The sequence below is a fragment of the Sminthopsis crassicaudata genome, chromosome 2 (genome assembly GCF_048593235.1).
Source record: "Sminthopsis crassicaudata isolate SCR6 chromosome 2, ASM4859323v1, whole genome shotgun sequence".
In the NCBI taxonomy this organism is placed as follows: domain Eukaryota; kingdom Metazoa; phylum Chordata; class Mammalia; order Dasyuromorphia; family Dasyuridae; genus Sminthopsis; species Sminthopsis crassicaudata.
Window position 1 is genome coordinate 292,663,471 of NC_133618.1, and position 15,614 is coordinate 292,679,084.

At 31.5% G+C, this 15,614-nt stretch overlaps 1 protein-coding gene across 3 annotated transcripts in view; it reads left to right on the top strand.

The window, feature by feature from the left end:
- RPS6KA5 (ribosomal protein S6 kinase A5) overlaps positions 1-15,614 on the top strand; it is a 203,126-nt gene that overhangs the window by 143,338 nt on the left and 44,174 nt on the right. For 2 of the 3 annotated variants that reach the window (XM_074289727.1, XM_074289728.1), the window contains 4 exons: positions 8,716-8,866; positions 12,728-12,889; positions 14,531-14,656; positions 15,010-15,143. In XM_074289727.1, coding sequence (XP_074145828.1) covers positions 8,716-8,866; positions 12,728-12,889; positions 14,531-14,656; positions 15,010-15,143 — 573 coding nt within the window. Of the gene's footprint in view, positions 1-6,529; positions 6,621-8,715; positions 8,867-12,727; positions 12,890-14,530; positions 14,657-15,009; positions 15,144-15,614 lie in introns of all 3 variants that reach the window. The other variant, XM_074289730.1, reaches the window with a different exon arrangement.

Consider the following 15,614-nt stretch of genomic DNA (forward strand, 5'->3'; position numbering starts at 1 on the left):
ACAGAATGAAAAGTTGGGATTAGGGAGATGTATGCCAATTATTTCTGGCTTTAAAAATGACTTTTTACTAAAAGTAGGCTTAATTTCTATTTGAAAATATTGTGCTAAGCTTCTTCTTATCTAAGTTGGTTATCCAAAGTCTGAAAGCTAGAGAAGATCATGAAATTAAAAAGGATAGCTTGATCAGTTATACATTGAATAATATATTTAGCAATTTTTTATAATTTTAAAAATCTGTTTTAGATTATTTTTGTTGCACTTTATAAACATAACTAATAACAAATTTTCCTCTCAAGCTAATCACTCTCATTCTGTAGTTTTCTCGACTTAAGTTATACTGAAAACTTATAAATTCTCTACCATGAACCACTAAAATTTTATATTCTTATCCTCCTGAATGGGAAACTCAAATAATGAAAACTCCTTTCCACCAATGCAGATAATCAATAATTCATCTTTAACTTATAATCTTAACAGTGTCATATATATATATATATATATATATATATTTTATACCATGAAATATAGTAACTTGCCTGTGGTCACATAGCTAGTATTTGTCAAACATAAGCCTTGAAGGCAGGTCTTGGTAACTTCAAGAACAAATTTCTTTAGCTATTATATCAAGCTTCTAGAAGTTCACAAAATCATATAGGCAATATACATGTTAAGTATTTTTATGCTTCTTTCATTACTGAAATAAAATAACTTTTTATCAAGAATTTCTGTTTAAAGATAGATACATAAATCTTATATGAATATATATAAAATGAAATTGCAGAATTTGAAGTAATTAATATTGTTTTCTTGCCCACTAATTTTCTTTTTATATTAAATTCATTTTCAAATTTATCACTGCTTCCTGTTTTACCCATTTAACAAAAAATAAAAAAATAGAAAGCACTTTATAAAAGCTAACTAACACCACAACTGAAGCTGATTGCATATGGAACACTCCAGACTCATAGCCATCTATTTCTAGAATGATGGAGGAGAAATAGATTTTTCTTTTTTCTTCTAAGTCATTTGATCATTGTATTTGTACAGCATTCAATTTCTTTTTATTTTAAATAAAATAATTTTCATTATTTTAGTCCATTATTATAGTCATTGTGTATTTCTCAATTCTGCATATTTCACTTTTCATCAGTGTTCATATTTTTCTATATTTCTCTTAATTCTTTTTTTTTTAATGATTATAACTTTTTATTGACGGTACACATGCATGGGTAATTTTTTACAACATTATGCCTTGTACTCACTTATGTTCCGATTTTTTCCTTTCCTCCCTCCACCCCCTAGATGACAGGCAATCTTATACATGTTAAATATGTTATAGTATATCCTAGATACAATATATGTGTGCAGAACTGAATAGTTCTCTTGTTGCACAGGAAGAATTGGATTCAGAACGTAAAAATAACCTGGGAAAAAAAAGCAAAAATGGAAACAGTTTACACTTATTTCCCAGTGTTCCTTCTCTGGGTGTAGCTGATTCTGTCCCTCATTGATCAATTGGAACTGGATTAGCTCTTCTCTCTGTTGAAGATATCCACTTCCATCAGAATACATCTTCATATAGTATCGTTGTTGCAGTGTATAAGGATCTCCTAGTTCTGCTCATTTCACTCAGCATCAGTTGATGTAAGTCTCTCCAAGCCTCTCTGTATTCATCCTGCTGGTCATTTCTTACAGAGCAATAATATTCCATAACATTCATATACCACAATTTACCCAACCATTCTCCAATTGATGGACATCCATTCATCTTCCAGTTTCTAGCCACTACAAAAAGGGCTGCCACAAACATTTTGGCACATACATTTTTTCCCTTCTTTAGTATTTCTTTGGGATATAAGCCCAGTAGTAGCACTGCTGGATCAAAGGGTATGCACAGTTTGATAACTTTTTGGATATAGTTCCAGATTGTTCTCCAGAATGGTTGGATTCATTCACAACTCCACCAACAATGCATCAATGTCCCAGTTTTCCTGCATCCCCTCCAACATTCATCATTATTTTTTCCTGTCATTTTAGTCAATCTGACAGGTGTGTAGTGGTATCTCATCTTAATTCTTGATATTCAGCTTTCTTTGTTTTAACCTGAGATGTCATTGGTAAAGGAAATTTCCAGCTAAGAAACTCCTTCTCCCAATATAAATTGACACCTGCCCTACAATTTGTAGTCTATTGAGACTTGCCATTGTTTCTTCATATAGCATAATTTGTTTAGATAGATCTTTGTTTCCATTTTCTTACTACCACAAAAAGTATTGATATTTCAATTAATAACTCGATCATCAAGTATTCATTAAGCATTCATTTTGTGTTAGGCACCGTGTTCGGCCTTGGAAATATAAGTACAGACAATAAAATAATCACTGTTGACAATGAGCTTATATTCTAATTCACTATTTCATACTTTTTAATTTCCAATGTTTACTATTAAAAATGTGACTATATGGAGTAGAGGCAGGTCTGCTGCCTTTTTATTTTTTTAACTTTAATTATTATCAAGATAGTTTCTTGCTAATAATTATTTGAAAAACAATTACAAATGATTTTCAAGTAATAAAACATTTCAAAGAGCTCTTTTGATACTTTATTTTCAGAGTTTTGTTCAAAATGGTTTACTTTCTAATTTTCTTTTTCTTTTGTGTTTGAGATCTTCAGATATTGAGAAAGCTTTATTGGTTTTGATACATTTATTTGACAAAATATTATTACAAATCGCAAACTGAAATTTTGAATTTGTGAATTTAATTACTTTGAACCAGGTCAACCACTGAACCCAATTTTAAAATAAATGATAGTTGCACATGTGTACTAAAAATGAAAAAGATGTGCTTAAACAAAAATAGCTTTGATTGGCATTGTCAGAGAAAGCATTATGTTATCTATTCCATCTATCAATATTACTTGTACATATAATTTTTTACTATAATCTACTGTCCTCCAATTTAATCTCACTGTTTTCTACAGAAGTCCTTGTACTTTCAGAATCCTATAGGGGTGAATGATCTATTTTTAATGTCTCCATTTCCTCATTTCTTTTTTCCTTGCTTTCTGATTTCTAGCACTACCAGTCTACTGAAACTGTTCTTCCAGATTATCAGCAAGCTTATCAGCTAAATCTTTTCACATTTTCTCAGTTGTAATTGTCAAACTTTTTGCAGTTTTTGACATCAGTTTCTCCTTCCTCTTAGATATTCATCCCATCTCCTTTAAAAATATGCCCCTCTGTCATCCCAACTTTATCATTGTTTAATCTTTTTGTTTAAACTTACTCTCTACTGCCTACAAACAAGCAGTGTACCTCTCCCTTGTTGCGAAACAACCCTCATTTGGCTACTTCACTTGATAATCTCATCAGTACCAGAGATGTAATTACCATCTCTATGCAGAATGAAGAATAAAATTTTCCCTTTATTTTTCTTTTTTTGCAACATGCTTAACATAGAAATATGTTTTGCGTGGCTTCACACAGATAATGGTATTATATTGCTTGTTTTTTCAGTAGGTAGAAGAGGGATGACAAGGAGGGAAAAACTTTGCAATTCAGAATTTTAAAAAATTAATATTTAAAATAAAGGGTTTTTTTTTAATTACCATCTTGCTTCAGGCCAGTTCCAATGATCTTGTGATGAAGAGAGCCATCTACACCCAGAGGGCTGTGGGAACTGAGTGTGGATCACAACATAGCATTTTCACTTTTTTTATTGTTTGCTTGCTTTTAGTTTTCTTTACCAATTTTTTTCCTTTTTGATCAGATTTTTCTTGTGCAGTAAGATAATTGTATAAATATGTATACATATGTATTGAATTTAACATATATTTTACCATGTTTAACATATGTTGGATTACTTGCTGTATAAGGAGGGGATGGGAGGAAGGAGGAAAAAATTGAAACATAAGGATTAATGTTGAAAAATTATCCATGTGAGGCAGCGGGTAGAGCACTGTCCCTGAAGTCAGGAGGACCTGAGTTCAAATCTGGCCTCAGACACTTTATACTTTCTAGTTGTGTGACCCTGGGCAAATCACTCAACCCCAATTGCCTCAAGAAGGAAGGAAGGAAAGAAAGAAAGAGAAAAAGAAAAATTATCCATGTATATGTTTTGAAAATAAAAAAACTTTAATAAAAAAAGAAAAGAAAAAAAAATTTGCCATCCCTGTGCTGATGATTCTCAAATCTACTTATCCTGCCTTCAAATGTCTGCTGATGTCCAGTCTCACATCTCCACTTCCCTTTCAGATATCTAGTAGACACCGTAAACTTGATATGTCCAAAATGGACTTATTATTTCCTCCTAAATTCTCTCTCTCTGTCTCCTACTTTCTCTATTACTATAGAGGACAACACCATACTCCCAGAGATGCCAACTTGGCTATTCCATATACAAGACTTTTCATCTCCCAGGTATTTTCTCTAGCTGTGTCCAGTGCTTGGAATATTCTCCCTTCTCATATAATTTCCCTAGCTTCCTTTAATTCCCAACTAAAGTTTTGTACATTTTGTACAGGAAGTCTTCCCCAACCTCTCAATTCTAATGCCTTCCCTCTGTTAATTATTTTCTATTTATCCTGTATATGTTTTTTGTTTGTATGTATTTGTTTGCATGTTGTCTCATCTGTTAGACTGTAACTGCTTTAAGGATTTTTTGGAATTTTTGTATTCCTAGGACTTGTCACAAAGCCATGCACATAGTAGGTACTTACTAAAAGTTTATTAATTGATTGATATTCTGCCCTTACTTGGCTCTTATGCAATTTGTACCTTGATGGTTCTCCTATCTGTCTATTCCTGGATCTTTCTATTCCCTACAACTTAAGGGTAGCATTTTCTAAATGCCCAGTTCTATGCCTTCCTCTCTGCCTTTACTCTTTTCCTTGGAGTTCAGCTTCTGGAGGTTCAATTATAATATTTACACTAATATGTCTCAAATCTATATATCAGGTCTTAATATCTCTCTCTCTCTTGAATTCTAGTCATCCAGCTGCTTGCTGTACATTTCCTCTTGAATATCCCAGCAACATGTCAAATTCCTGCTCAAAACAGAATTATCATTTTCCCCAAACCTGATCCTTCTCCAAATATCTCTAATTCTCCAAACATCTCTAAATCTACTTCTTGTCACTCAAATCATCAAAATCATTTTTGACCTTTCAAACATCCTGCCTTTGCATAGAACACTATGCTAATTCTGATCTGTTTTACCTCTACAAGGTCTGTTCTATTCACATAGTGCCACTCTTGTTCAGATCCTTACCTCCTAATTGAACTATTATATCCACCTTCTATTTGATCTTCCTACTTCCAGTCTCTCCTCTTTCTAATTCTTACTCATACAACTATCAAATTAATCTTTCTATGTCATTGTCCTCCTCAAAAACTTTCAGGGGTTCCCTATTGCTTATAGAACAAATTGCAGACTCTTCATCTTAGCATTAAAACTACCCACAATCTGTTTCCAATCTCCTTTTATAATATTTTATCATATCACATCCTTTGATACATTCATTTTTGCAGACAAACTGAACTCCTAGCTGTTCCTTAACTTGACTTTCCATCTTACTCTTCTTTGCATTTGCACCAGACTAGAATGTATTACCTCCACAATTGCCCTTTATCTTCATTCAAGGCTCTGTTCTGGGCCACTTCCTTGGTGAAATAAATTCCAGCAAATAGTTGCTGGCACTAGCTGGCATAGTCAGCTAGTTAAAACATTCATTGGCAGAACTGTAGGCTCACTCTTGGTCTAACTTCCTTGCCTTGGTTGTATTCATCTGCAGAAGCCCAGTCTTGTGGTTAGAGCTAAATTCATATCTGCACTCCAGGGACCATTAGTCAATTGTATGTGTCAAATGTCAGTCAATCTGCAAGTTGTTAAATGCCTATTATTGTACCAGGCAAAATAGGGAATAGGGATAAAAATACAAAGAATTAAATACTTACAATGAGCTTACATTCTAATGGTGAAGAAATAAATACAAATAAAAATATATGCAGCATAAATATAAAGTGATAAATACAAATGCAGTTAAATGCAAGGTAATTTGGCAGAGAACACGTTAGTACTTGGGAAAATAGTGCAAAAGGAATTTGCCTTAGGAAAAGGCTTCAAGTAAAATGTGATGCCTGTGTTACGTCTTAAAAGAAGATGGGATATCATTTTTGAGGAATAAAAGAAATCCACTTTGGCTAGATCCTAAATCCTTGAGGAGGAGTAATGTCAAATAAGCTTGGACAAATGAGTTGCATTCAGATTGTTTCAAGCTGTTAAAGCTAGACAGGAGTTTATATTTGATAACAAAGGCAATTGGAAGCCACTGGGTTTGGTTGAATAGGGAGATCACATAATCATATTTAAGTTAGAGAAAATTATTTTGATAGTAGTATGTAGAATAAATCAAAGTGCTGAAAGATTTGAGGGAGGGAAATCAATTTCCTATTGTAAAAATCTAGAAAAGAAGTGATGAAAATCACATAGCTGCCCCTTATTTCTATTCTGCTTCTTCCCCTGAATAGAGATCTAAGACATCCCCTACAAAGACATGACTGAGCTCCAAGGTTCCATCTGTTCAGCGGCAGGCTGCTTCATGTTCCTGTTCCATGCAAGGTATATAGCTTAGGTCTGGTCTGTTGCTGTTGCTGTAAACCATCCCATTCCTTGTCCTGGTTTACAGCCTGGAAGCCATCTTGAAGACTCTGTATAAGCTTTCTAAAATGTTTTCTCTCCTCCGTGTTCACAGACCTCTGGCTTTTCTCCTTGTAACAAAGCTGGAAAAATGATTTACTGTGGTTTGTTCTTGAATTTCTTCATCATTACTTGGATTGGTGCTCTTCCTTGATCTTTACTGGAGTAGTTGTGGGAAAGAAGGAAGTTCTAGTGATTTTCATATTCTACCATCTTTGCTGATTTTCTCTACTATTTGAATTTGGTCTTTGTTTTAAAAAACATGGAATGAAAATGCAATTCTCTTACTTGTGGGAGAGATATAGATCCTCCAAAAGAATAGCACTACTGAAATATCTAGTCAAAATTTATTATGCCAAAATTTATTATGCCATTGTTATGTTCTTTTAATAACTTTTACTACTTGTTTGAAGCCAAGGAGGGGAGTTTAGTTTTTCTGTGTGCCTGCTTAGAAATAGTTAATTGTGATATTAAAATAGAATAATTATATGCTTTTTTTCACCCATTTAGGGGAAATTTTTCATCTAACCCAAGAGAGTAAACAACCTGTTATTTATTTTTTTGTGTTCATTTTATGCCATATTTATTATACTTTTGAGTTTTTAGTAGTCCTTCCCATTCTTTTTTGAATGTAATTTCATAGTTTTTATATTGTTTTAACCTAGACTATGACTTCAGGTACTCCTCATTCCAAGGCTGGTACTCTAGCTATCTCTGTGATTTAATCAGTTAATAAACTCCCTCTACTGATATATACTATGATTTGTAGTTTTCAAGAGTTATTTGGTCTTGTAAGGTTTAGTGACTTGCCTAAAGTCATATAATTGATGTTAGAGGTGGAATTCAAATTCAAGTTTATCTGATTCTGAGATAGGGCTTTATCTTTGAATTGTACATAATGCAGTTATTATATTATATTATATCATACAGAGAAAATATTTTATGGTCCTTAATGCTATAGAAGTGATAGAACCTATATATGTGTGTATTGTGTATGTATATGTGAATAAATATACATACATGTACATATACATACAGAGAGAGCTTGTTTTGTATCTTAAAAGAAGATGGATTGCCATATGTGAAGAAAAAGGAAGTTCATTTTGAATGGATCCAGAGTCCTAGAGGGGGAACAATATCCAACAAGACCAGACAAATAAGTTGAGATCAGATTTCATAAAGCTGTAAAAGTTAAGTAGAGGATATATAATGTGGTATATATGGATATGTAAAATATAGGATTTGCCCTTCTTATATCTATCATTCAGGAGAATAAAACATTTTCTCTCTATGAAGAGCTTTATCTTTTCCAGTATCAGAAGTTATGCATGAAAATAATTCTGACTGTCTTCTTTACTACTTCCTACATTCCAGCTAATCCTGATATTTGATGGCATACAGGTTAAAAAAAATTAATGGAAGATGAGTATGGTTTGGTTTTTTTCTCCACAATATTTAAAAATTAAGCACTAATTTTTGTTGTGATGTTTGCTCTGATATTTTTAAATTGAAAGGGGTCTTAAATTTGGGCAAATCAATTCTGTATCTTATGTCACTTAATCCAATAATGTATGTTGTTTGTAAGTGAGTGAATGGTAAAGAAATGGAAACAACAAACAAGTGCAGACTTCTCTAAGACTTTTGAGTTTAACAGAGAAAAGGTTTAACTCCATAGCTTGAGGGGATGATAGCTTCAAGGGAAAGTATGAATATTTTTGTTTTTAATGAATGGGGAAAGTTGTAAATGATCAATATTAGCAGGGATGGAATCAGTAGAAAGGAAAAAATCAAGGTGTATTTAATTTCTCATTGAAGGGTGACACCTTAATTTCCATTCTTGATTTCCTTCCATTTAAGAAACTAGTACTTTATGTTTAAACATGTTTTTAAGTAAAATTTTTCAAGGTCTAATTCATTCTAAAGAATTCTATTTATAATGTTTTGTTTTCTTGAGAAATCATTTAATTTAGCCATCCACAGTGGGTGATTTATTTTAATAAGAAATATTTATTTACAGGAGAATATTAAAAAGTGAACCTCCATATCCTCAAGAAATGAGTGCTTTAGCTAAAGATATAATTCAGCATCTCTTGGTGAAAGATCCTAAGAAAAGATTGGGTTGTGGTCCTCGAGATGCAGATGAAATCAAAGAACATCCATTCTTTCAGGTGAAATGAATTCAGTTAATATTTATAGTGGCTTCTTTATGTGTAATGCTATATAAAATGATTGTTCATAATCCTTTCCCTTAATCATTTTAATTTTTATTTTCTGTTAAGGGCACTACAGTTCTCATATCATGTTAAAATTTGATGCTATTAAACCATATAATATGGTTCCAGAATCCAGAAATTCATTTCTTTTTATGTATTCTACTTGGAAAAGGGTTCCATATTTTTATATCACCCTCAGTTTATATAATATTGTTATCTCTTCATCAATTTTTATGCAAATAAATTTTTTCTTTTACAATAAGGCCTCAAATATATTGGAGTATTGTAGGATTTTTTTCTTCTTAGAAATGTCTCAACTAATTCAGAATCTACATATTTCTTGATGGTTTATCTGTGGTAGTATAGGATTGATTTTTTTTTTTTTACTTTTGATAGTTGTTTTTAACTATGATTTTTTTAAGATTAATAATTGTAATTACCAATTTAGTTGTTTGTTTTTATCAGTATTGTCCAGAAAAATTCCAGAAGATTGTCATTGACAAGGGGAAGAGGTTTTGGTTTTTTTTGTTTTTTGGTTTTTTTTAACTCTTTGAATTGTGATACTGACAGGACAAATCCATCAAACTTAGTATACTTCTAAAGATGCAGCAAGCATTGTTAGCTTCTAAGCTGTTGTTTTCAAAGCATTAGCAGCTAGGTGGTACAATAAAGTGCTGGACCTGAAGTCAGGAAATCATGTATTCAAATGTGGTTTCAGACATTTACTAGCTCTGTGACTATGGACAAGTTACTAAACCCAATTTCTTCAGTTTCCTCATTTGTAAAATGAGCTGAAGAAGGAAGTGGCAAACCACTTATTTATCTTTGTCAAAAAAAATCCTAAATAGGGAGCTGAACAAGACTGCAACACCTAAACAGCAACAATGAAGTATGGCCTCCCAGTGTTTATAATCCAAAGTCACTGTCAACTTTTTAATGTTTTTTTTCCTAAGAAATATCTTTCTATGACATCTGTCCAAAAGACATGGGGGAAAAATCATTGAAACCAAGAAAAATTTTTGAGTTTTTAAAAAAAACTGCTATTATTATTTTTTGGTTCCCAAAATAAATTCCTTGAGTAAGCATCAAGATTCTCTAATCAGAAGAAAAAACTTGCTCTAAATTATTTTCAGTTTACATTACAAGCTTAAAAAATGTTATACTTAAGTACAAGCTTGAAATTACTATAAAGATTACAAAAAAAAAAGTAAAAATGTGATTATGAGGATAAACTTTGGCTAGATATCAAAATTTTCAAAAGTTATTTTAAGAACTGCTTAGTTTTAAAGATAACCTACATTCTATGATAATAAATAACTAAACACTAAAAATAAAGTGAATTTTTCAGGATACAACTGCAGCCTCTGAATATCATATATCTAGAAAATTAGTATTTAAATTAGCAATATCATCTCTCTTTTCAAAGATAAAATTTAGCAATTTGATTTAAAAATTAATCTAAATCAGTGAAATTTAAAGAATTTCTGAATTGGGAGCTGTCCCAACAATTCAGTTCATAACTGAAAAAACGATTGATTCTGTCTTTGACGTTCTTGACAAATAGATGTCCAGGCTTTGAAAATTTCTAATGGATAAGGTTAGTCAACACATCCTGAACCATACTGCCATAGATTTAGAGTTAGGAAAGATCTCATTTTATAAATTTAAAACTAAGAATAAGATAAATGACTTAGGTGACTTGCCAAATGGGTCCCAACTTAATAATTGGGTGTCTGAGACAGGTTTGAATTCAGCTCTGCTTGGTTTTGGAGGCAGATTAGATGATTCATTGGATGGTATATTCGCCCTAGAGTTAGGAAGACCTGGATTCAAATCTAGCCTGAGATGCTTACTATTTAATCTTTGTTTATCTGAGTCCACTGAAGAAGGAAATGGCAAACCACTCCTGTATTCTCACCAAGAAAATCCCATGGATAGTAGTGGTGTGCTATGGACCACAGAGTCATGAAGAGTCAGTCAGATATGACTGAAAACCAACAATAACTTTTTGACTCAAATTTTTCCAAGTACTGTGTAGGTTGCCTAAGTAACTCATTCTGCTTCTGGACAAATAATTGTTAAGAAGTTTTTCCTTACTTCAAATCTTTTTTTCTTTTAATTTCTATATAACACTCATAACTCTAACCTCTGGACCTGAATAGAAAGATTCTGATCATTTTTCCAGGTGACACCCCTTACGTACTTAAAGATTCTGACCATATATCCCTTGTATATTTTTGCTTCTCCAAACTAAACATCTCCATGTCCTTCAACTGGTCATGAAGTCAAAACTCTTCAATATCCAGATTGACCTCCTGGATGCTCTCCAACTATTCAAGGATCCAGGAGATGATTCATTTTGAATGGAAACCATTACTGTGGGTGAAAACTCCATTGAACTGGGAGGTTTGATTTACTATAGCTAGTTGATCTAGATTCTAGACAAATCACTTAGATTTTTTTTTTCCCTGAGGCAATTGGGTTTGACTTGCCCAGTTTTACACAGTTAGGAAGTATTAAGTGTCTGAGGCCAGATCTGAATTTAGGTTCTCCTGACTTAAGGGATGGTGCTCTATCTACTGCATCACCTAACTGCCTTTTCTCTAGATTTTAAGATGGAATTTTTGATACTGAAGAGATTGGACTACAATGAGCTTTAAGGTTCTTTCAAATTTGAAATTCTTTGATCATATTTATTCCCACTTCTTCCACAAGAGGGCATAAGAAAACATTTTATATTAATGGATTAAATTTAATAGAGTAGTGTCTATAGGATTACATAGGTTCATAAGATTTTTAAAATTAGTTTCCATGCTCTTAATTTCTATCACAGTCACTATTATTCACTAATCACTGCCTTACACTTAACATACCAAAAATGATTTTAAAGATTTTTTAAAACAAACATTTAGGGGAATGTATTGAGATTATGGGTTTATTTGTTTTTTTAAGATTTTAAAAGATTTAACTCATTGAAGTACTATGAAGGACAAGCATATAAATGAAAGATGTCAGATTATAACTTTAATCTAGTGCCATCAAATACTTTTTATAGTCAGTGTAAATATTGCTATGGAAAACTAGAAGAATTAAGGGGAATTGAGAAAAAAAATTAAAAATTATGTTTATTATAATATTTTTAGTATTTAGAAACTCCTTAAACCCTCTATAAGATCATATATTACTTCCTGTTCTAAATATCACTTTCTTCTCAAACAACCTATTTTCTGGGGGTTGGAGAACTAAGGAATAGGATCAAACAACTTATATTCAGTGCTGAAAAGGAAAGGGGAGGTGATCATTAGGGAAAAGTATGAGTTGAGACTTGAGAGGAAGTGAGAGTTCTGTGCTTATTGGGAATGAAGAATGAAATTAAGGCCACGGAGAAGACTTTTCACAATTCTTAATTGTATCAGGAAATAACAATTGAATAGCAGCTGATTTCTGGGAAGAACTTAATTTTTTTTATTTTTTATTTTTTGTATTTTTGCTTTAGCTTGCTACCTTTCAAGAAACTTCTGGATGAAAGAATTTTTTTTTTTTTTTTCTTTTTGATTGTAAACTAAGATATTGCAGTGCCCCCTGGAGGCTACCATAGTGTTCTGAAATATATGATCCCTTTTAGAAGTTACATTCTGAAAGACTCCTGTGATAGCTGTGGTTTGCATTTTTTTTTAATTACTGAATTTAAAGTTTTAACTACCTTTATTTAGTCCAGTTGGTTAAAATTTAGTGATTGTATTCAAAAACATGCCTTGTCTTATTGTCTTATTTTGTTGATTATTACTTAATTTTAATTTTCCTTTTTTGTTTTAGAAAATAAATTGGGATGATTTAGCTGCCAAAAAAGTGCCAGCACCATTTAAACCAGTAATCCGGGATGAGTTGGATGTCAGTAATTTTGCAGAAGAATTTACAGAAATGGATCCCACATATTCTCCTGCAGCTTTGCCTCAGAGTTCAGAGAGGCTATTTCAGGTAATCTTAAGAAGCACATCTATCTAAATAAATTTATATTTTCATTGTATATGTGTTTAGAAAATAAATTACTTTTTTTCCCCTATTTTTACATAGTTTTAACAGTCATTTAAGAAAATGTTCTTTAAATTTTTCATAATTTAGTGCAAGGGGATATTGTAAGGCTACAGTTAAAAATTATATTTGCTAGATATTGTGATTTATTAAACACAACATATTTTAAGAGTTTGACATTGCTTTATGAGAAGCAGCATGGTGTTCTAAATAGAGAGCCACCTTTCGAGTCAAGAAGACCTGAATTTAAGTCCTACCTCTGATACTTAGGGGCTGTGGTCCTCAGTAACTCATTTAAAATTTTCTGTTGGGACAGTAGGTGGCATAGTGGATAGAGACCTGAAATCATGAAGACCTGAGTTCAAATCTGATCTCAGACACTTAACACTTCCTAGCTGTGTGACCCTGGACAAGTCATTTAACCCCAGTTGCCTCAGCAGTTAGCAGAATATTCTACCAGTGTTCTAAATGTTTTCTGCATTGATAAAATCATAGAGCCCCCCTCCCCAAAAAAGGTTGATATACTAAAGGAATTAATTTATTTGTAATAAGTGAAGGCTTTTTATTTCTTTTTTTTTTTTTTTTTCCTGAGGCAATTGGTGTTAAATGATTTGCCCAGAGTCACACAACACAGTGAGGAAGTGTGAAGTGTCTGAGACCACATTTGAACTCAGGTCCTCTTGACTTCAGGGGTGGTGCTCTATCCACTGCACCACCTAGCTGTCCCAGTTTTTTTTATTTCTTGAAACTATTTTTAGAAAGTGTGATGAATTATTTTATTTTTGGGTAGAATAAAATGTTTATCTTTTCTATTATTTGTTTTCATATTTTATGTTGCTTGATAATCTTAACTACTTTCTACTTAAGTGCATTTTAAAAAGATTTTGCAATTTTAAAAGGACTTTAGTATATTCTGACTAATAGGTTTTATTTCTTTAAATCATGGATTATAAATACAAGTAAATATATTATTTGCTTGAATTATCTGAGATTAAGCATAATTGTAATATTGATATATCATTGCATTGGTGTACTATGTTATGTTTGTAAATTGAATGAAACTTTAATTTTAAATTTAACTGGGCTAAATTAATCCAGTAATGGGATCAAGTGCTCATAAATTGTTAACTTTTTTGGTTAAATCCACTTACCCAATTTAAAGTAGCACTTGTTCTAATATCAACCCAGCTTGTTTTTAAGATCCTAACTATATATTTCTTTGGAATCTAGCCACTTTGAAATGTGTGTGTTTGTCACTAATGAAAAAAAGAATTGAAGTTAGGAATCTCTTTTTTTTTTAATTTGAAAAGGAAAAGCATTTTTAAAAATTTCTTGATTTTAAATTAATTTTAACTATACCAGAAGATGGTATATTTTTCTTCTAGAAAGCTACTACCTACCTCTTGATTTTTAATAAAAATGTTTCTTAAACCTTAAATAAAATAATAGCTATCCATCTTTTAATTGTTATTTTCTCTTTGTTCAAAAATTCTAGAGTCCTAGAATTAACCTATAATCAGTCTATAAGATCCAGACCTTTATCTTTTTTTTTTCTTTTTTTTTTTTTTAACTTCTCTCCACCCTCAGGGATATTCTTTTGTTGCTCCTTCTATCTTATTTAAACGCAATGCAGCTGTCATAGATCCTCTTCAGTTTCACATGGAAATTGAACGTCCAGGAGTGACAAATGTTGCTAGGAGTGCAATGATGAAGGTATATAGATTTTTTTTAATGCAAAATAATGTATTTATGATTTGAGTGAATTTTTATATGAATACTTTTGAGTAATATTTGAAGAGCTTTGATATATTGAAGTTCTAATGTGAGAAGATGTGATATTTGTACCTTTAGTTCCAGAAAATTGAAGGCTGGTATAAGCTTTTAAAAGCAATTTAATAGGATTACATAATTTAAATGAATTTTAACAAGGATGAAAGATAAAAATAAAACATATTTTAGAACTTTATTTTTAGTGAATATCAAATATTAATCAGCATTCTAAGATTATTTTACTTTCAGTTATATATTAATGTCATTTAAGTTATATGTTGTTGATTTATTTCCAGGACTCTCCTTTCTATCAGCACTATGACCTAGATCTTAAAGACAAGCCATTGGGAGAAGGAAGTTTTTCAATTTGTCGAAAATGCTTGCACAGAAAAAGCAACCAAGAATATGCAGTCAAAATAATAAGTAAAAGGTATGAATGTTTTTGAAAAAAAAAATTGTGCTTTTGTACCCCATGCCATTTAATTAATTTTATAAATGAAGTTGTTTTAAAAAAAATCATGGATCTAAACATTTTTAGGATTGTACTCAGAGGGTCAGTCCTTTGGTTCTTTATTTAGTACTTTACATCACAATTTAATATACATTATTTTATTTTTCACAATAACCCTGTGAGAACCAGCTTGTACATGTATTTTATTCTAATTTTACAGATGAGGGAAACTGAAAAATTAAGCAGCTTAATCAAGGTCATATAATTACTCATAAGTGGATGATGCATAATTTTAACACATTTCTTTTATTTCCTTCTCTAGTGCTCTTCCCATTATGCTGTTTCAAAATAATAATTTAAATTTGTTATTGTGCTGTATAATAATAAAATTTATTCAAAGACAGCATGCATCCTTATAATGCATTTTTAATAATAAAAAAAGGTTCTATG